The 22,373-nt window shown below is 35.7% G+C and overlaps 1 protein-coding gene and 1 non-coding gene across 2 annotated transcripts; one reads left to right on the top strand and one right to left on the bottom strand.

Moving 5' to 3' along the window:
- Positions 1–166: 166 nt before the first annotated feature.
- Positions 167–19,917, bottom strand: LOC145203941 (DNA topoisomerase 2-alpha-like). The gene is made up of 37 exons (XM_080076315.1): positions 19,722–19,917; positions 19,304–19,456; positions 18,654–18,808; positions 18,131–18,276; positions 17,396–17,493; positions 17,204–17,287; positions 16,338–16,466; positions 15,916–16,020; positions 15,533–15,634; positions 14,933–15,001; positions 14,735–14,872; positions 14,065–14,167; positions 13,591–13,781; positions 12,652–12,777; positions 12,168–12,244; positions 11,656–11,795; positions 11,199–11,308; positions 10,367–10,580; positions 9,817–9,938; positions 9,341–9,489; positions 8,796–8,882; positions 8,579–8,723; positions 7,988–8,122; positions 7,337–7,540; positions 6,584–6,779; positions 6,177–6,268; positions 5,409–5,543; positions 4,845–4,940; positions 4,316–4,507; positions 3,467–3,557; positions 2,999–3,055; positions 2,624–2,758; positions 1,929–2,016; positions 1,587–1,671; positions 1,178–1,262; positions 1,039–1,106; positions 167–580 (listed from the first exon to the last, which is right to left on the bottom strand). Exons 1-37 carry the CDS (start codon positions 19,884–19,886, stop codon positions 365–367), a joined length of 4,683 nt encoding a protein of 1,560 aa, XP_079932441.1. The 5' UTR covers positions 19,887–19,917; the 3' UTR covers positions 167–364.
- On the top strand, positions 10,816–10,889 carry Trnat-agu (transfer RNA threonine (anticodon AGU)). The gene has a single exon. It is a non-coding gene; the product is annotated as a tRNA-Thr (tRNA).
- Positions 19,918–22,373: the final 2,456 nt, after the last annotated feature.

The following is a 22,373-nucleotide window of genomic DNA, read 5'->3' as shown; positions in this document are numbered from 1 at the left end:
ACTTACAACAATAGCTTCCAACCCAGAACGCAGAAATTTTTGAAGCAAATTTGTAAATACATGTTTAGACATACTGTATGCCCGAACAAGACCATAAAAAGGGTCCGTTGTACCTAAGTCTGTTTCAACTGCCTCTTTATTTCTTCTGCTGGGCAACATAATTAAGTCGTGTTTTTTTACAAATGTATTGTGTCCATAAAATACAAAACATAAACGCTCACAACATTCGCCTGGAAAAGAAGGAAAGAATCATTCTACAGCAAGATGACAGGTAAGGAAAGAAATTCTCTATGATGCAGAAGCCTCGTACATGTGGCAGTGTTCAATAAAGACAGATCCAATAATCCAAAGTTGACCGGGAGCTTCAGAAATCACTGTCAGCCTCGCTGTCGGAAAACGTGTACTTGGCCTGTTTCCGTTGCCTTGCCGACACAACACGTGGTTTCACGTCGATGACGTCACTTCCGGAGTCTCCCCCTTCGAAGCTGCTTGCTCCGGAAGCTTCCGATTCCTCATCTATAACATCTTCATCATCATCTGACCATGCGTTCTTCTTCTTCTGTGTCTTTTTGCCTCTTGGCTGGTTTGAGTTGAAAATATTTAATCAGATGAACAAAAAGTGAAAACATTGATGGAAGACTACATACGGATCTGTTCATAAGTTGGACGGTGAAAATAAATGTAAATAATGTTTTTTACGTCTAATGGGCCGTTGTATACACCATTAAATTGCTGGAAGAGTCTTTGTGAAGTATAAAAATGTACTTTTTGAGACACAGGGACATAAAATAGTCTCCTAAAAAACTTGATTAGAAATCAGTGGTATGTAAGACATAAAGATGTTTATCTTTTTAATGGGTATGTAAGTAGTTCCTTCAGTGTTTTACCTCGCGCAAATGTCTTAAAAGAACCAACATGTTGAGAAAGCCTGCCCTAAAACAATGGGCCTTTAACACCCAAGCTAAAGGTTTGGAGAAGACATAGCAGTCTGGGGCATTCCTAAAGTTTAAGAACCACTGCTTATTTAATGTACTGCACCTTGGAGGCTGGTTTGGGTTCGGCCGGCTTGGTCGTTTTTTTCTTGCTGGCAGCGACTTTTGCAACTTCTGTTCATGGAAACAAATTGTTGGTTAACATTGCAAAGTTCAATTTAAACTAAAAACGATTCCCCACTTACTTTTTGGTCTCGAAGCAGCATCGCTATCACTCGTCTTGTTGCTCTGCAGTTTTCTCCGCTTGGTGGGGCCCTTCACCTGAGTTTTCTGAAGTCGCAGGGGGTAAAAAATTAAGTCAAGTAAATAAATGTATGTTAATGTCATTCAAAGTGTTGCATTTTGCAAGTAAAAACAAGGACATGCGACTTTTACTGGTGAACATTTACCATAATTATTTTAATTATTTAATGTTTTTTTACCTAATAGTTTGTGTGGCTTACAATCAAGTACATATGGTGCGGTAAAAAGGTGTCAGTGTTATTTAAATAGTATTTAATATTTTTTGAAACAGGTGTATGCTACAAAACAATCTGCTGCTCGGTTTCACTAATCTGTAGAAAATATACATACAACAAAAAAACATATTCTCACTTTTTCTGGCTTCTTGATTCCCATAATTGTGTCCCAGTCCGCCTTGTCTTCAGCAGATTCCACCTCAGCCTCTTCAGATTCAGTTCTATAAAGAAAAATAAAGATTGTTTAAAATGAGCAATACCTGGCATTCCCATAGATAAAATAAGCACCGATCAATCTTTTTTCTATTTGTATAAGAAAGCGACATTTGGAAAAAATCAGTTTTAAATATTTAACATTTGGCTGCTCCTATTTTTGTAGAAATCATGTTTATGTATTTTGTATTTTTAAGAATAAAGTTGCTTAACAGTGCTATTTTGTGATACACCGAAACATTGCTGACACATTAACCCTCCCCACCCTGTTGACATCTGGTTCTTAGCGGCAAAAATATCATCGTTCCTGGCATTGCTATCTTCATCATCAGAAATCAGGGTAGTGTGTTTCTCTGTAACAAATGTAAATTTATTAGAAGTAGCAAACCAGTTGGGTTGGCACTGGTTTATCATTGAGATCAAACTAGTGGTGGGATTCAGCAGGTTCGCACCGGTCTGATAGAACCGTCTCACGAAATTTTATGAGATCAGCGAACCGGTTAGCATTACTGGTTACTGTCAATTGACTTTTTGTAACAGAACCGGCTAAAAAATATGACTTTCGTGAATTCAGTGTTTTTCAAAGGTGTTTTTCTCCAGCGGTTTCCCAAAATTTGGACTTGCAATTCGTTTAAGCAAATATGGCTATTTTTGGTATTTAAATGAAACGCTTGTGGTCTCTTAAAACTACTTAGCGGTCACCCAATCCAAACCTTAAAAAAAACCTGTTCGTGATAGAACTGGCTGACAAAAAATTTGAATCCCACCACTGGATCAAACTGACAAAAAGTTAACTAACAATTTGAAACTCCAGCCTGTGGACGAAACCGGCTTGCAAAACAAGATGGATTTATTTAACAAAGCTGCAAGTGTTTAACATAATTTCCATTTTGGTTTGCACAAATTGACAAAAACTCCTGTATAAAACAGGTCAAGGTTTTGTTATAATAACCGACATACTTTTCAAGTTTGGTTTGAAATCCATTCCTGACGACTCTGAATCGCTATCCATTAAAATCTTTGTAACTTTCTGTTGAGATTTTGGTTTAAATGTCAGTTTACTTTGCTTGGTTCCCTTTTTCTTCTCTTTTTCGGCTGAAAATATTAACAAATTAAATGGATTACCCATCATCCAATCATCTACCATATATATTTAATTGTAAATTGTGGCTCATTAAGTTTTTACTCCACAGTTTTTGCATTACATTTCTAATGTCATGTCAAATATAGACATTTACTTGAAATAAGGTCAATCATATTTTCTAAAAAAACAACTTAGGTATAAGGACTTAATGGCGAACCCTCACTAAAAATTATGCAAAAAATTCACTTTACCTGATTTTTGGATTCTGCTCATCAATGATGGGGGTTGATCCATGTCCATTTCATCTTCTGCAAAAACAATAAAAAGTAAGTTACACATTGAGTATGTGATAAATAAAGCAAATAGTTTGGGCTATCTGTATTTCTCTTTTAAAAGTTTAGTCAAGTGAAAACAACTTCCATTCATCACCCTTTTTTGGTTTATTTACTCTTCGGCTTCACTGGAGCTGTGTAAAGCCAATACCTATGATTAGACAAATCCTAACAGCCATTAACATTGTACCACTTGACATAAAATTGACGAAATACTCTTGTTCAACTGACAACCGAGATTATCCAAATCAAACCTAAAACTTAAAAGTTTTTTCATAATTAACCAAACTTAAATAATTACCAGCTATTTAGTACCAGTACGTCATAAAACTGAACATGCCAATAACCAGAACAGCCTGCATTGCCACAAAACTAAACAAACAAAACCTGGAGTAATTTCTTTTTCCTCTTCATCTGCATTTTTGAAATATTCGTCGAGTTTTTTCACGGTCGGATCTGGCTTTGCTTCTTTCTTTACCTGACATAAAACAATTATTCAATTAAAATAATTCACAAAGCCTCTTGGTAACAAAGTATAATACTTTTTACATATTTGTTTGGCATTTCTTAATTATTAAGTTTTATGTCAACTTGTAGAGTACCTCTGTAATTTAGGTCACCACAAAAGAGCTTTAAGTGTTGTACTGATGTATCATAGTCAAAAAAACATATAAATGTGTGCTTCAATTTTGTTTCGCAATAGAATAAAATTTTGTTAAACAATTGTGCAAATGTCTGTAATTAAACTTAAAAGTTAGCTTTATCTCATAACAAAACTGCCCTACAAGAAAAATGACAATCAATAGGGATAGGTCGAGCCAGAACACGAGTACTCGGTAGAGAGCAACGCTATTTTAGATGTTTGGCCGAGCAGTTGCACAAACTGGCTGGAGTAATAACTTTGTATATTCATGCCCATTTATATGAACTGTACGAAGGGGTATCCAAGAACAAACATGACTGTTTTATTAAGTGCGTCAGATGTTGGAATAACGTGTATTTCTGGTGTCACACCACTGGAGACGTAAGGAGCCTATGAAAGCTACACATCTAGCGGGAAATTAGGAATGCTTGTGGTCACAATGCATTGCACATGCTCGGCCGACATTACTGTGGTGAGATGCTCAGTGTTTGACAAAACAGAACGGTTTCAGTTTTGGTACATCCCCAACAATCAATACATCCTCTCACACAACTCTTGTCCACAGTTATGCTTCAGTCTGTCAAACAACTTACCCGAGCTTTTCCAGATTTTGGTTTTAGCGATGGGTCGATCACAGGCACCACTCTAATCCCATGAGGGGAAGGTTTTGTCTCCATGCGTTCAACCAACTTGGCCTTTTGACCCCGACCTTTTCCGAGCACAGGTTTTTTGTCAGCTTGTTTAATCGCCATCATCATATCCTCGCGTTCCTTCTGTTCAACTTTCTGCAAGATATGAATTGTTGCTTTATTTATACAAGCAGTACTTTGACAAGCTTTTTTAAAACAAAATCAAGTTACCTCATGCTTACCATATGTACCAAAAAACTATGGTTTAAATACAGGTGACTGTTACAGGTGCAATGCATTGTTTTTGAAAAAAAAACAGTTAAAACCAAAAATGTCACGATTTTATTAACATATGAACAGCAAAATGCTCAACAAAACACATAAAACCTGGCATGTGTGTTTTTCACATTTGATTAAAGGGCTTCATGCTTTTCTGGATCAACAAAAACTAATATATATATATTAAGTGCATTGGCTAAAAGGAATAACAAACCTCCAGCTCATCCATAAATTTGTTGAGATCATCCTCCCAGAGGTTAATCGGAGTTTTCAGTCTCAAATTTTCCAGTTCCTGCATCTTAGCATCTCTCTGTGGGCAAATATAACATCATTGATTTACACATAACCTTGTTTATGCTCGTACTGCTTGAGTTGGTTTATAAACCATAGAAAATTGGTTGGAAAACCCTGCTTTTAAAGCAAACAGCTCACACAACTAGATTTCTTTAATTTAGAGTTTCATTCTGAATTTTTACAGTTTAGAAAAGTGGAAAGCTGTGAGCAATTTTGGCCTTTAATTCTTGTAATTAATATGTATATACCATTTCCCTTTACTGGGATCAATTCATGCAGGCCAGTGAAAACAGCACAGTTGCATATAAATCATAGTAAGCCAAGAGGAGTTTGTGTCAAAAAGAAGGAGTTTACCTGTTTAAATGTGCCTAATTACAACCTAATTACAAAAACGAATTTGGTTACATATCTATGTACAGGTGGCATACAAAAAATTACATAGCAGTAACAACGAAATTAGCAACAGTGACTAAACCATGTTTACCTGTTTGAGAAGGTCGTCCTTTCTCTCCTTGGACAAACTCCACAGCGGCATATTAAGGATGTAGTTGAAATCCGGGCCCTTCAAGTCTTCCTCTGTGTCAGTTTCATCTGCCTCAGTGTCTTGTTGTTCCGATGCCTGGAAATGTTGAAAGGATACGTCACAGCAAATACTTGGAGCCAAAAACATTAGTTAATGAGCAAAGGCATAGAATTTGTGAGCCAAAATAAAGCCATTCATACAAGCTTTACATTTACAATTTTTATGTAATAATGATCAAAAAATTAACAACAAAAATGCTTCTGTGAAGAGAAACGAATGGGAATAGATGTGATCTTTACAGAAACACCCTCTGACTGGCATGTGCAAAAACGTTCACCAAGTAATGCACAAACACAAGTAGCATATGTTCTGTTGCCTTTATTATACTATTCCACTACATAAATCTTTCGTTTGTGGTGCACAGCAACATACGAAAACGTTTTACACTTTGGGGGCCAGCAGGGTAAATACTGGGGTTATCAAGTCAAACGAAGCAGATGGCACATCTACATGGCCATATCTACCATCTGTGAAAGTTTCATCCAAATCCACCAAAGATTTCATAGCAAAGTGCATGGACAAACTTCACCAGAGAAAAAAAAATCAAGATGTATCCCCTTCAGGGAAGGAGACCCATAATTCTAACCACTTTGTTATAAAATGCAGTTTGAGATCGGTAGTTGCACAACTTGATATTTTTGTAGTTACCAAACCAACAATGTTTCTTACCTTTTGTAAGGTTTCCTTCCAAACTTTCACGGGATCCGAATCATATTTGTTGTCGAGCAACATCTTGATCAGAATCTTCTTGGCCTTGTTGACTATGGAGAAAAATTTCCACTTAATCAGATTCAGTTAAGTGTAATTTTATACCAAATAATTTTACTTACAAATACACATAACGCTCAAAAAGATTGGCAAACAATCAGTGTCAGTGTGATCAATTATTTAAGAAACAGAAATATTTAATTTTGCCTTAAGAAGGCATTGACAGTTTGTGTCTTAATCAAATCGAACAACCGCTCTTCTTGAGTATATTTTGTATATTTGATAAAAGAAGACAGATCCGTCGGTCACCACCCTGTTACACAGACCGATTTCATGTAGTCTGTTTTGACGTTTGCACTTTTACTTACAGATTGTGATTTTGCCTTCAATCTTTTCCAAAATAAATCTCGCTTGGTTTGAAAGTTTCTTCGATTCAGCCGTCAACAAACCGAGCAGGAAATCTTTTCGTTTTGTGTAAAGCTGAACTCGGAGATTGTAAAACTGTTTGAAGATCTCTGTTGTGCTGTTGAACTTTCGAAGACATCCAAATTCATCAAACATCACCTGAAAAATTAATTTGTTGAAATCAAAGTAAAAAATAACAGACAAAGTTTTTGGCAGAATGAAGGAAAGATAGTTATGAGAAGTCATCATCATTCAGGGTCAGTGTCGGTTTTGTAATTTAAACAAATGGCTATGTTATAGTGTTGGGCAGCAATCAGAAGCATAGGATTGTCTGTCAATATCGCTAAAACGCGCAATTAGTTTAATAGAGACTTGAAAATTACCCACCCATTGTCCAAACTTTGTTTGCTAGGGTGCTTGTTTTTTGGCAATTGTTATAAGTTTAACATTGTACAGTAGGGAGTTGTGCTTTGTGAGGGGCATGCACGTTTTTTTCCAGATTTATACCGACATAGTAATCTGACATATTTCTGTTATGGAGAAATGAACTGTTGTGGATAATAATTCAAGGACTGTATTGTAACAGAAGGTTTGGTTATATGTAGGTAGATGGCTTAATTCTCACATTTGAACTAAACAAAAGTTTTGCAAAAGCAGCAATAAATTATAAGCTTACTCAACCCTTTTTAACTAAACACAACAAACTAGCAACGTACCATTGTGTTTTGGCAAGTAATGGTTGTCTGCAAGTTGAGGAATTTGTGCAAGCCCTTCCTCTCAATATCTCTGAGTTTCTGCTCGGACATTTTAACAATAAACCTCACACTGACGTCAGTGTTGTATTCCTTGTATTCGGACAGCTGAGGCGTAACTTTATCCGTTCCCACCACTAGAGGCTCCAGCACATTTTCCTTATACGGCTGAAAAACAGGATATTTTGATTTGAAAACTTGTAAATATGTTTTAGGTCATAAACCAGTGGTGGGATTCAGCTGGTTTGCACCGGTTCTATAGAATCGTCTAACGAAATTTTATGAGAACAGCGAACCGGTTAACATTACTGGTTACTGTCAATGGACTTTTTGTAACAGAACCGGCTGACAAAAAATTTGAATCCCACCACTGTCATAAACTAATGCACAATTGTTAAATCTTACTGCAATATCAACAAAAATACAATATGTTACCTTTACAATGCATAATTTTAAATTTATTATGTGTTATTGCTGCAAGATAGGCTAAAAAAGTTTTGCTGAACAAAAAAATGTGAAATTGAAAACAGGTGGAAGTTTACTCACAACAGGTTAATTTAGGAATTATGTCATAAGCTGCAAAGTAGAGTGATATTATTTGGATATTTATTTCACCTGTGTCCATGTTTTGATCGGGAGTTCACTAATTTCCACTGTGTTGTCGTCCAATATAGAAGCTTCTCCGTTCACAACAAACTTGTTGGGTTCAAGCTCCTCAATTGTGCCTTTGAAGTTCTTGTAACTAGGCAGCTGGAATTTAAAAAATGTGGAAATGTTTTAGTGTTGATTGAGGAAAGTTAATAAAAATCCCGTCAATGAAAAAAAGATGCCACATAATATTAAGTATATAAGCTATTGCTGCCAGGCATAATATCAAGTTTTTCCTTTTCACAGCATTTGTGATTTTGTGCCTTAACTTCTGTTCATTCTGTTCAAAATAGCTACAAACTGTAACTTATGGTAAAAAATCATCATGATGCTTAATAATGGTTTTGCTTCTTTCATACTTGGATACTTGGGTGTTTTTATTGTCAATTTTTATGAAATTTTAAGTTGGTATGTTACACAAATGGCTAAGTTGGGTAGCTGACATTTCCCTGGTAAAGAGGCTGTTGAAACGTCAGATGACATTTTATAACTGTTAGTTGAGCAAGAAAAAAGTTTATAAAATATCCCGTATTCATATTCATAGAGTCTTTATCTAACCATGGGCAAAGGGTCCTCCCCTCTCATCATTCTTCGACAGTTTTCTACAACTTCACGAATATCGTGGTTGGGAACTCTCGTCGACCAGCCTGTTCCAATTCCCTCCGTTCCGTTCACAAGCACAGTTGGAATAATCGGACAATACCTATGTTCGAAACAGGACTGTGAATTTGCACAGATAGATTTTTGGTAACAACTGCAGAAAACCACAACCTACCACGAAGGCTCAACTTTTTGGTTGTCGTCATAGAGCCAGTTAAGCAAGTTGTCATCTAAGGTGTTGAAAAGATGTCTTGCAAGTGGGCTGGAAAAATATATGTATGAATATTTTAATTGTTAATATAACATAGAAACCAAATTATCAATCAAAAATCATGTAGAAATTTTGAAGTGAAACGACAAATACAATTTTTTAAAAGCAAACCAAAACAGCTGTTAACTTGCTTGATTATAACCTAAAAGAATGTTACTAATTTATAACTTGACATAACTATACGTAACGTTTATACAACATGCATTATTCTTTAATGTAAATCACAGGTATTTGAGGGGTCTACACATGTCATGGTGCTACTGGAATATTACTTGCTGTGCACTGAATCTTTTGTTCTCTTTTTAGGGTGGTCAGCAAAATATTTCCTGGCTCAAACCAGTTCGTTGACTTATACTGTACATAGTATGTGAATGCAAACATAATAAGATGGCGACAACAGAAACTGTCGGAATGCTAAACAAAAATAACGACTGTGGGTGGCAAGTCACCTGAGCATGGTAAATATATAACGAGGGGATGCAGCATCTTTCCCTCCATGGAGTCTTGTACCAAACTGTCCGATAGGTTGCAGTAAGTTCAAGTTGTTTGATCCGACAAAGTTTTGCGCCATGTTTATGATTGTGGTCATAAGCGATGTCTAAAATTGGAAAGTAAAATCTTTGCTAAGCTTCAAAATGTTTACAGGCAACATATAAGATGAAGCTGTAACTAATGAGATACTGCAAATCAAACCTAATATTAAAAATAAGTTACATCCTATTTTCGGCATGCCTGATTTAGCTGCACTGATGATGGCATTAGCATTTGTTTGGTAATAGCGCTTTAAAAGCAGGATGTCTCTTATTGGATTCATACACTCCCATGAATTTAGTTGAAAAAAAACCCCAACTAGCAATAACAATCAGCATTTTTGTAAAGTTTTATCACGAAATCTATACAGATACTGTACTAAACATATATTCACCTCTCCATGGTGATAGGCCGACAGCTCAGCCACAGAACCAGCAAGTTGAGCAACTTTTACTTCGCGTTTGTCGTTTCGACGCAAACATGTGTACAACACTTTCCTCTGACCGGGTTTCAGCCCTGTGATAAAACAAGTGCAATTGTTTGCATACAGTCAAATAAGTACACAATTTCCAGTTTTGGATATTATAAGCAGAAACACAGAAGCAGGTACATGGATATAAAACTTGATTTTGTTGTGCAGTATAGTTATCTTGAGGAAATAAGCCTATAGAAACAGTTTAACTTTCTTGTTCCAGAAAAACATGAAATATTCTGTTTAGGATGACTAATACAAGAAACTAGACGATTTAAAAAATGTTATTGTTCATTTCAACAAATTTGCATAACAAAGTATTTTTTATAAATTTAAAAAGTGACAGGAACTGTTGCTGTTTTTTGACATGTTAAAAAATAAATACATAGAAAATCAACACAAAAAATATAAAGATAGTGATTTAAGTCATACTACAAGATGTAAGCAAACATGGAGTATCTCTATGTCCTACCATCAACTAACGACGGAACAGATCGCTCCAAATCCGTGCATGAAAACATCACAAGTTCCTTGTTGACAAAATCCTTAAAGGTAAGATGACGTGTGTCGGCAGAATAAAGATCAGCTCCCGGTTCCGGCCGTTCGTCAATCCGACATCGTCTACGCTCCTCCATATAGTTGGTCAGCCACTCTTTACGATCATCGGCCCGTTTTTTGTTAAAGGCCTGACAGAAAAAAATAATGCTCTCTGAAAAATACATGAACATAATATCCACAACATCTACCAAAAACTGACAATCAGGGTGATGAACCTATCGAAAGTCAAATAACTGGCCTACATATGTTCATCAAAACTATTTAAAGGCCTATCTGGCTAGCCCCTACTACGAAGCTGACATGTACAACATCGGAGGCAGGGAAAGGTGCTTGTGATTCGACTTTCAATGGGTTCACCACTGAGCCTATGTAGCTCAGTTGGTAGAGCGCGAGTCCCAGTAAGACTCCTGTCGTGGGTTCGAATCCCACCGCAGGCTAGATTTTTTCTGGCCTGTGTCTTGCTTTATGGGATGCTTGGGAGACCAGCTTGATTCGGTATAGCGCCTTTAATGGGCCTGGTGTACTATGATTTATGTATGAGTGTGCCGCGATCGCTGGTCTGTGTGAACGCTTCAGGGTTAATCCCAGTTATGAATTTATGTTCATTAAAATTATTTACTTCTAAAGCATCATCATTAGTAGAGAGATAGAACATAAGTTCTTGCCATAAACACTCCTTTTTGCGTGAATGGTATACAACTGTTAATAAAATATTCCTGGCAACAACACAACATTGATATTCATACCATGTCAATCGTGTGGTCGTCCTCTGGTCCGGAATATTTGAAACGGACACGATGACGATTCATGTCGGCAAAATAAGCTTTCGCTTCCTTGGACGTAGACGTTCCCAAACCTAGGGTGGTAAAAAAAGAAACAAAAATATTAGAAAATGATTACAGCCAAATCCAGATAATTGCATAACCAAATTGTCATTATATAAGCTATTGCTGCCAGGCATAATAAAAAGTTTGTAGAGCTCTTCTGGCAAATGTATTTTTAACGTTACAACGCAACGAAAACACAGCGGGCCTAATTGTCATTAACTAAGTTATGCAAATCACCAGATTTTTCTGCTCAACAAAGATTAAACATCATTTTTTTGGTGAAATTATAGTTGTGAACAGACCCATGTATAGTGTTCCCAAAGACAGAAGGCCAACATTAATTTAATTTTGGAGGGACAAGTCCTGAATCAAATACCTTTGTAGTACTTTGTCTTCCACGATTTTGCATTTTCTGTTGAGTTTTTCCAATCCTCAAACTCAGGAACTGTGTAGAATGAGAGAACTTGCTGGCCTTTCGTGACTTTTACGATCGGAGTAATGAACTCTTCCAAAACTCTGAAACAATTTATCACAGTCAGGGTTGAAAAGATGCAACTTTCTCAAAAAACTAACTTAAGTAAATCCCATAAGTAGTGACACTTAAATGAAATATTAAACAAAACCAATCAAATTTCACATGCACATTATTACACTTTTAACACATTACATGTCTTGCGAAACCTAGTTATGTTATAACCCTGGTTGTACAAATATGTTTTGTACCATCATTTGTTAAGCTATTCAACAATTTACTCTCCCTTCTGTGAGGTCTATTCCTATATTTTTTAGACCACACAGCATTTAAATAAAATGTAGTTCAATTTTTTCTTTAACTTTTGGAAATTTTATCACAGCAACATGCAGCTTACAATCAAGTAAATATGATACCTTCTCTGCAGCATATTTGGCCAGTTACTGTGGATGAAATTGATGAGAAGTCCTTTAATGTGAGATCCGTCGTGATCCTGGATGACAACAAAACAGCCCAGTGGTAAGCAGTGCATATAACATAATAAGATACTTATGTTAGAAAGCATAAAAGTTTCAGCAAAAAAGTCGTAAAAATCGTAGGTTACTTCAGAAGGATCACAGCGAAAAGGTTAATTGGTTACAGTTTGGGATTTTGTATGAAATAAAATAGACCTTTGATTACCGGCTATCGCAGTTGTTCCCAACCGGGAGGAATTTACAACTTATAAAAAAAAATAAACACTTCAGCTCTGGGAATATACTGTGCAGCATACAAATGGTGCTTGTGATTCAACAAGTATGATGAGCATTAACAGAGTATACTGTTGGCCTAAGGCCTGCATCACAAATTGCTTAAGTTTATTAGAGTTGCTGATTAGAATCTCGCAATTATTTATTTCACCTGATCCGTCATAATCATTAACTTTCCGTATCGCAAAGTCTTCAATTCTTCGTCACTTTCATATTTCTTCCCATATTTCAGTCCCATAATTTTGATGATGTTGTTAATCTCAGCATTGCCCATGATCTGCAAAACACAAGACTATGTTGTTGTCCGAAACCAAAATGGTTTTTAAAACCTTAGATCAGTGGTTCTCAAAACTTTTTAATCATGCGGAGCATTAAAAAACTGAAATTTACTTCCGCGGCACACTTCGCAGGTAAACAGAACAAAAGTTGTTCAAAGAAAGTTCATTTTCAACTTTATTGTGGTGGGTAAAGATGCTTTTCATTACGAATGACAAAAATATGAGCTGTAAAAAGTTGTTATGCACATCAGAATTTCGTCATGAAGTTCAATAACACCAAGAACTGTTTGCACTTAAAATTAGGAAATATTTCGCGGCACACTTGTAAATCTCTCACGTCACACTAGTGTGCCGTGGCACACAGTTTGAGAACCACTGCCTTAGATAGTTGAATATTTAAACAAATGAATACCAATAATTAAATACACAACCATTTTGTATTAACTTTTTTATGCAATTTAAAGGTAATGCGATTTTCTGGACAATTTCCTTGCAAATAAGTTGTTTTCTGATTTCTATGTAAGTAAATGGAGTGTATACAATTAACTTAAATGACCTCATTTATCAGCTAGCTAGACAATTACAAGCAGGTTAATCGAGAGAGCAGTTTATCAATAATCTTGTTGTTCGACTTGAGTCTAAACTGCTAAGTATATGCAGATGAAATTTGTTTTATCGCATAATCTGTTTAATAGCATAGTGGTGATCATAAATCTTAACCTAGGCTGGTTAAAATTATTTAGTAACTGCATAAAAAAGCTTGGCAAACCAGGCACGCGATAAACTGGATTAGTCTGGAGTATTTCGGTTACCTGAGAATGAGAAGCATCTCGGACGTTGAGAAGTTTACCACGCAGAGGGAATACTCCATATTTATCTCGGCCCACAATTGAGAGACCAGAAACAGCCAATGTTTTGGCTGAATCTCCCTCCGTTAATATAAGGGTACAACCAAGAGAATGCTTCGTCCCTGCGTCATTGGCATCATCCAGTTTTGGAACTCCTGTAATAAGAGATTTTGGTCAGAAGTTCTTTTGGACACATAAGTCAGTTATAGTGGCTAGTTGGTACAAGAAAAATAGCAAATTTTAGGCCAAGTTATGACTAAACAAAAACCACACATCACTATTTTTCAGTGTTTGCTTGTGGTTGTTACGGGCAGAAAAAATACTGCAGTGTAGCTGTACAGTGTTTATGTTAGAAATAGGTCTGAGCATAGTGCATGATTTTTAGGTTTTAATCAAAGATTTAGATTAAAAGCCACATAATCACAACAAACATCGAACCTTTAAGTTTGTTGGATTTTGTGGCAGATTTCTTTTGCAGCTGACTCTGAGCTTTAAACTTGACCCAGTTCATAATATTGTCCACAATTCCACTGCTACTGGCCTGTTGAAAACCCAAAACATCAGTGAAAAATCTTGTGTACAGTGATCATAGTCAATACAAGTTTAAATCACATAGATAAAGCTTGAGTTTGCATACCCAAAGTCAACCAGATTTTAGTAATTTAACTGATTTTTATTTAAGAGATAATGATATTTAGGTACACTTGTCACGGTTTTGAATAATCTGAGCAAAAAAAAGTTGCATGCCTTCTGTCGGTTTTAATTCTTATGACCTGATGATAACAATAGCACTTGTCGAAACGTAGTCATGTTTTACATATACTGGCTCTAATTTGTTGCTTAGATAATGAGAATTCTTCAACATTTAATGACAATATATGCAACAGGAATATCAAGTGAAAACATGCAACTTGGCACGTATAAAAGATAATTGTGATATATCTTCAAATTTTTTGGCTGTAGTAAGCCACAGCCATTTTAATGTTACAACAATGAAAAAATTCACAACACTGACCAAACCAGTGAACAAAAGTGTGTAATATGAGTCAAAGCTGCATTGCCAGACAACCACTTTTCATGTTCTATAAATCTAACAATCACAACCTACCATCTTAAGAAACTTGTCGGTAAGAGAGCATGAGGAACCAAACTTCTTCGCTTGTAACGTCATATTTTCCTTGGTTTGCGAATCAAAAGTTGGGTTCTCAATTAAACAGTTGACAAACAACCAACAGTGATTTTTGATCTGTCAAAGCAAAAACATTATGTTGAATCGGAGCAAACATCCTTTACTCCTTAACTTTACCTGATATGGTTTCACATCTACTCCTCCCTTGTTCTTCTTCTTCACAACTTCTGTGAGTTTCTTGGTAACCTGTGTGCATGTAGGTGTGTATTAACATAAAATTGTACTTATGTGTTATTCAGGCACTCAATTGTGTGCTATAAAACAATGAGCATAAACCATGAGAATGTTTGGTGACCAGCTGATACCGCATAATGCCTTCAATGTGCCTGTCGCTCTGTGATCAATATAAGGTAATGGGGAAAATTAAGGGACATTTTTTCACATATCCTTTTGTGGTTTGCACCATAGCACAGTCAATAACTCCTCAATACTTCAAATGCTATTTTTCAGTTTTAGTGTTTCGTAGTAGGATAATTTGCTAAATTAAACCATCAGGCCAATAAATGATCAGTAAGCTACAGACAGTACACACTGTTTTGACCCATAAGATCTGATATCTTTTACCCTGTTACTCCCAACAAACTGGAGTGCCGTTAGATGGCTACACTGGCCAATACGTCCATTGTCTTGTCACCAGCTGCACTGATGTGACCTCATAGGTTGAAAGTGTGCACTGTCTGCAGCTTTACAGTTTGCTGTCCTTGTTACATATTTTACCTGGTCTAAAACATGGTCCACATGTCTTCCGCCCTTTGTTGTAGCGATGCTGTTTACAAATGAAAGTTGTTGAAACCCTTTGTCCGATTGTGTCAAGCAAATCTGGAAAAAATCACATGTTAGGATTTTCACCAACAGATGATAAATTCACAAGAATATAGATACGACACAAAAATTACATTTTAAGTTTCTGGGGCCTGTGGTTTAACCACTGGGTCATCTGGGGTTAAACTTTAGATAACTAACAAACATGCGTGTAGCAAAATTGAAGTTTACCACACCCTTTTTTGTCCGAACAAACCAACATTAAGTGGAAACAAAAAAGAAACAAAACAATAGATGTTCTATAAAAATAATAATCCAAACATCTCCATGAAACTTACCTCCCAACGAGGGCTGACTTTCTCGTGAATGATTTTTAAAGGTTCGCCCTGTTCATCCACAACTTGCTTGGTGTATAACTCAACGTACTGTCTGAAAGAATTTACCTGCAGAACGAATTCAACTGTTAACAAGTTGTTCAAGTCAAAAAAGCACATTCACTAAGCAGGTTTTAAGCAAATTTTGGTGACTAAGTTGTATCTAAATTGTCTCAAATAAATGAAATAACAGAAGTAGGTACAATAGAAACATATAGTGAATTGCATAACTAATTTGCCAATCTTTTTGATGCAAATAAATAAATGATGTAATAATCTAAAATATTTCGTTAACAAATGGCCACAGTTGGTATTTACAATCTGTAAGCAATTAAATGGATTTGTGTGATTAACCAGATTTGTCAGCCGAAATAGCAATTACTTACTGGTAGTTTAGATCCATTCAGATACACTTTTATTCCTGGGGTGGACCCGGTGAGATCGTAAGCACGGCGAGAGAGAAGTGCCACTGTATCTTTGTCCAAAGTCGACATGTGAAACTTTTCCAAGTCAGGCTGTGCACCAAACAACATTCAATTACTGTTCTATCTATGTATAGGGGCAGGGCTACCAACAATTTTGCAAATCTTGAACTTAAAATTAGTGCTGTCAAGTTTACACATAAGCTTCCTTAAAACCCCTAGAACAGGGAGGCATAAGGTACTATGTTAATAAAAAAGAATAACTTGTTACAAGGCTAAGGCTTGGTAGAGATTTACCGTATATACTCGCGTATAGGTCGCAACTTTTTTACTTATATTTAAAAAAAAAATATAGGTGCGACCTATACACGAGACATAAGTGCAAATCGCGAATTGTAGTGCAAATGTGCTATCGAATACAGGTGCATGCGCTCGTGCACGCACATACCAATGCGAGACAGTTTCATGAGCGCACACGCACATGTGTCAGCTCAGCTTGCGTTGGATTTTCCTGCTTTGTTGAGAAAACATAGTTTTTCGGTTTCAATGCAATGCAGTTCAATGGTAAAAAACAACCAATTGCACCGGTTATTTATGCAAAAAAAGCTAGGCTAAGAGCCTTTTAAATCCCTAGATTTTCAGTGCGACTTATGAGCGAGTCAACTCTAAATTACACTTTTTAAACACAAAACTAATAGTGTGACCTATATGGTGGTGCGACCTATAGGCGAGTATATACGGTACTTAACCGGACTATACATGTTATATTTAAATTTGTGGTTTGCCTTGCAAGCTCTATTAATTGGATGAATATGACAACAATGCCTTACATAAAATGTTACACAAGTGAAGTCTGGTTTGTCGTAAGACACAAGTTTTCGTTCACCGGTTTTCGACATATTCTTGCTCCAAGTCTGAAAATAAACAACACAATGTGAAATATCAGTAAAATTCTTTATCAATCTCATAAAACTGTGTAATTTCAATTTTTACATTATGTAGAGATTAAATATGGCGGTCACCTGTTTAAATTTTTTCTTGTATTCCTTAGAGGCAGTTTCCACAGAAAACTTCGTGCTAAAAATATTGCACAGTTTTGCTCCGTAGCCATTTCTTCCACCTTGAAATAAGACGTTTTACCAATGATTCACTCAATCATGAATAAATAGATTTGGAAGTAATTGATAAAGGCATCTAGCTTTAAGATAACTATTCCCTTTTACCACACAAGCACGCTGTAAACTAAATGTTTGAGATGGAATAATTGTCTGGAAACCTGTTCAAAGGTGAGAGAGTTTGCAATCCATACTTGGTTTGCCATTCAGCCTAGTATCAAACAGAATTTGCTTTTGCTATTTTAGTCCATCAGGGTTCCCGCACAATTTTCGTTTATAAATTCCATGACTTTTCCAAAACTTTTCAAGAAAAAAACAACAAATTTCCATAACCTTATTCGAAAAAAATCTAGCACTTCCCATAGTAAAACTAGAAAAGAGGAGTTGGTACATGCAGCCAATTTTCCACACATGCAATGAATATACAAAAACGCTCTGTAATTTGAAATTCCTATCTCTATCTGGCAATTTCAGGGCAAAACAGGCGCCAAATTCCATACTTTTCAACAACTTTTGCAAAAGTTGGCTGTTTTCAAAACTTTTCCAGGCCTTAAAAATACAAATTTGAATTCCATAACTTTTCCAGGTTTTCCATACCCGCGGGAACCCTGTATTTTAGTCCATACATGTTTATGCAATCACCTGTAACTTTTTTGTCCTCGTCGTTGTAATTGCTTGATGTTAGCAGATGCCCAAATATCATTTCTGGAACAAACATCTTTTCCACTTTATGTTCCACTATGGGAATTCCTTTCCCATCATTCCATACCGATATCTTGTTGTTTTCTCTATAGATGGACAAGTTAGCATTGTGAATAACAACAAGAAGTTAACTTGGTTTGAATAAACAACAAAAGACTAGTGACAAGGAGGGCAAAAACATGAGAATGTCACATAAACTGACAGTCGTGCTGTGGCAAAACCGCAATTTTAAGTGATGACACAGCACCCATTTTAGCACTTGCAAGTTACAACATAATTTGGTTTGAATAAAGATGTAAATATATACTTCATCACTTTATTCGAAAACATGCTTATAACTATAACAATAAACAATGTAAATGCATGTAAAAGTTCGATGTGTATTTAATGTTTGTCACACAGGAAATTTCAAATCAAACATGCAATCGATGGATTTAATACAATGCACATCACATATACTTACGGTTCAATGTCAATTTTTATGGTGCTCATTTTTGCATCCCTCTGTTTGTTGTCAGCTGCATTGACCAATATTTCATCGAATATCTTGTACAGGCCTGGTACGAACGTAATCTCACGATTTGTCATTCCCACTCCTTCATCCCAAACCCACATAGCCTGGACAAAAACAGCACAGAAGTTAAGTACAAGTCAACATCTTAAGTTAAGATGAATAAATAATTTTTTGAACTCACTTGCCATGATAAATAGACTTTGCCAAGTAACAGGATCAGTTAATGATGTTTACCAGTGAAATTGTTAATTAGATTGTAATATTTGCAAGTATATTTCATTTAAGAATCTAACCATTGTATACAACACTTGCATGTAAAGCATAATGTGTTGAGCTTGGAAGGAGGGCATTACACAGAATTGGGGAAAATCTTTCAAGTATTTGTGCACAGCAAAATTTGAGGAAGAAAATAAAGCTGGTGTTAGATCTAAAGTACCCAAAATTGAGTTATGTATGTTTATTTCGCTTGGTGAAAGAAAACATAGCGACACAATAAAAATCACCGAGCAAAAAATAGCTGTGCAAGCTCAAAATGTTAAAAAAGCCTGCATCCAATTTTAAAACAATCAATAGGGTACACCTGAGACATTGTTTATTACCTGAGTGACTGGCTCCACAGAACCAATGTAAGTATCAGGTCTCAGCAAAATGTGTTCTAGTTGAGTTTTCTTTTGATATATTCGTTCAACGGAAAGTCGTTTCTTTCCACCTCCCTCAGGTGTAGCTGGAAGATGACTAAAATCCATGTTTTTCTGCAAAATAAAATTCATGTGTCGATCTTTTTTCCACTGCAAATATAAAAAATACATATACAAACTGATAGTTTTCAAGGGATCATTAATTCTAACCTCTAGGCCAAAATATTTTACTAGTTTTTTACCAATACACAGTAATAAAGAAAAAGTAAATGAAATAGTTATTTTTGTATATTTGTTTCACGTAGTTACAACTTAGTTAGAGCACTGTTATTTCTTTTTTTTAAGAAGCTAACTAATAGTGTGAAATCGCAGTACATACCTTAACAGAGTGCAAATATCGAGAATGCAAACAAAAAGTCTCAGAAATAAAAAACGGAAAAAAACAAGGCCTTTCTTGAAAAGGCCAAGAAGACGCCTTTTTAAAAAAAGTAAGAGAAGTGTTATTTGTAAGACTGATACATTTTCCTAGAATATTTCCTCTCATTAGAAGCAAACCTGAAAAGTTGGAACCTAAAATTATGTAGCGGTGTGTTACAGAGAAAATGAAAAGCACTAAACAAAATTATCTAACCTTAAACTCGCAACCAGGGCTGCCAATGAGAATTTTAACAAAACCCAAGACTCACAGCAAAATAACCCAAGAATTTAAATGAAAACCCAAGATTGCAAAATGTGGTTAGAAATGCAATTAATTATGAAATTTACTCGTTTCATTGACAAATATTTGACAATTTACAGTCCGGAAATGCAACTTTACGAACTTTTGGTAGGAAATGGTCAATGCAAGCAAAGGGAATATTATGTTCAATAAAATATGCAGCAATCGCCAGTTCACTCTTGGCTGTTTGATGATCATCATCTGTTTTCTTTTTCATAAAATTAGTAATGTCTACAGTATATTTAAAAGCTTTAAAACGGGTAACACTAAAAGCAGAAAAACGGAAAAGGCCGAAAAGCAGGAAACCAACACTAAACGCAGAAAAGAAAGGAAAAGCAGAAAAAAATGAAATTTGTGTTTTCTAAAAGAGGGAAATAATAATTGCAGAAAAAAAGGAAAAGAAGGTTATTTCTTTTTTCATAAGATCTCGAAATACAGAAAAAAGGGAAATGTTTCTTTATTTGTATTTTATGTCAATCTAGCTCGTAAAAACCATTGGAAAGTGATATAATAGTGTCTACACTGATGGCTTAAAAAACAATTAAAGAAACAATTTCTGTTTTTCTGTATTTGTGTATTTCAAAATCTTATAAAACAAGAAATTTCACTCTTTTCCTTTTTTTCTGCAATTATTATTTCCCTCTTTTAGAAAACACAAATTTCCCCTTTTTCTGCTTTTCATTTCTTTTCTGCTTTCAGTGTTGATTTCCTGCTTATCCTGCGTTTACGTTTTTCTTCTTTTAGTGTTACCCCTTTAAAACTTCTTTGATGGTTCGCAGTTTTTATGTTTAACGAACATTGATCTATTTGCACTTTTAAGTGTAACGATTGCTTTCACTGTATACTTATCTAGAAAGAATTAAGGTCTAGAATAGAGAGAAAATAAAAGAGATGATAAAATGGCCCAAACAGTGAAGCTACCCGAAAAACTTTTCTCGTTAAAATAGTTCTTACATATATCTATTTCATCAATAAGACTCAAAACCCAAGAATTGCTATAATTTTCAAAATAAAACCCAAGAACCCAAGACGTCAAGTAAAAACCCAAGATCTTGGGGCAAAACCCAAGCTTTGGCAGCCCTGCTCGCAACCGCAAGTCGAGATAATTTCAAGTTTTGATTTTCAATTTACATGCAGGAAATCCTATACAGTGGGGTTTAAAAAATCTTCGAGGCTGGCACTAAATTTTTTTGACTCTCTAATGTCGTAAAGTACTAAAACATATTTCAATTTATATATTAAAGATACAAAAACTATTTAAAAAATAAACGACCAATTTAAATAAAAACCTAAAACGTATTTTCAAAATAAAAATATTTGCAATCTGTAGTGCCCCAGAAACCGTGCAGAGAAATTGCGCGGGAGTTTTTAACAATACTGCGCCGCTGCGGTGAGATCTTTACTAGCCAACTTGACGTTTTCTTACCTTTATGGTGAAGTTTGCCTCTAGGTTTCACTAACACACCAATCCCACCAAAAATAAAAAAGTATTTATTTCAAATAATATCAAAATCAACCTTGGGTAATAATCGTACCCATTCCATATGGCCTGTTGTAACGCGAAAACTGTTGCCCCAAATGTATTTTTTTTTACTTTTAGGGGCCACTTTTATGAGACCGTGAACATACATCGTAGGGTTATATATTGCAACAAACAAACTGGATGTACAGGACCTTCTTTGCTTATCAAATGGCTCAACCTTTCAAAGACCGCGGCCCCCTAAAATTATATTTTTGGCCTTGTGAGCCCTTTTTAACAACAATGTAAAATTTGTGCCCTCCTGCAAAAATTTAAACGGCAAACTTGTGTTCAAATTCGGTATTAATATCGGATTTAAACGAGTCGAATAAAGTAAGCAACAAACTGTAATCCTGACAAACCTAGAGAGTGTTAGGGAATAAAGATGTTTGCAGCACACACTCAATTCTGTCCATTAGAAAAGAAAATGACTCACTGATTTTTAGTGGGTTTTTCTGGTGAGGCTACACCCGTGCCCCCTCCTCCTGGGGGGTGAGGGCCACGGTTGAAAACCACTGGTCTAACCCATAAACTAAGTAGAGACTGGCTGCTCTTTGACGTTATTCAACGTTGATTACGAATCTTCGACCTAAATTTGGAAAGGGGGAACTATCGTTTTCGTATAAACCCCCCTTTCCTGACCAAAACCTAAAGAAATCCACTGGGAAGAAAAAGCTCTGTTTGCAACATTTTGTGTTACTACCATATTTAATTTTCTTTAACTACAAGTCTAAATTAAAGCAGGTGTTCTATTGTCAGCCAGCAGCACGAGATTTTCCATTTTTTGAACAAAC

Source organism: Phallusia mammillata, chromosome 8 (assembly GCF_965637545.1).
Source record: "Phallusia mammillata chromosome 8, kaPhaMamm4.hap1.1, whole genome shotgun sequence".
NCBI classification, from domain to species: Eukaryota; Metazoa; Chordata; class Ascidiacea; order Phlebobranchia; family Ascidiidae; genus Phallusia; species Phallusia mammillata.
This window is presented reverse-complemented; position numbering and strand designations above follow the sequence as displayed.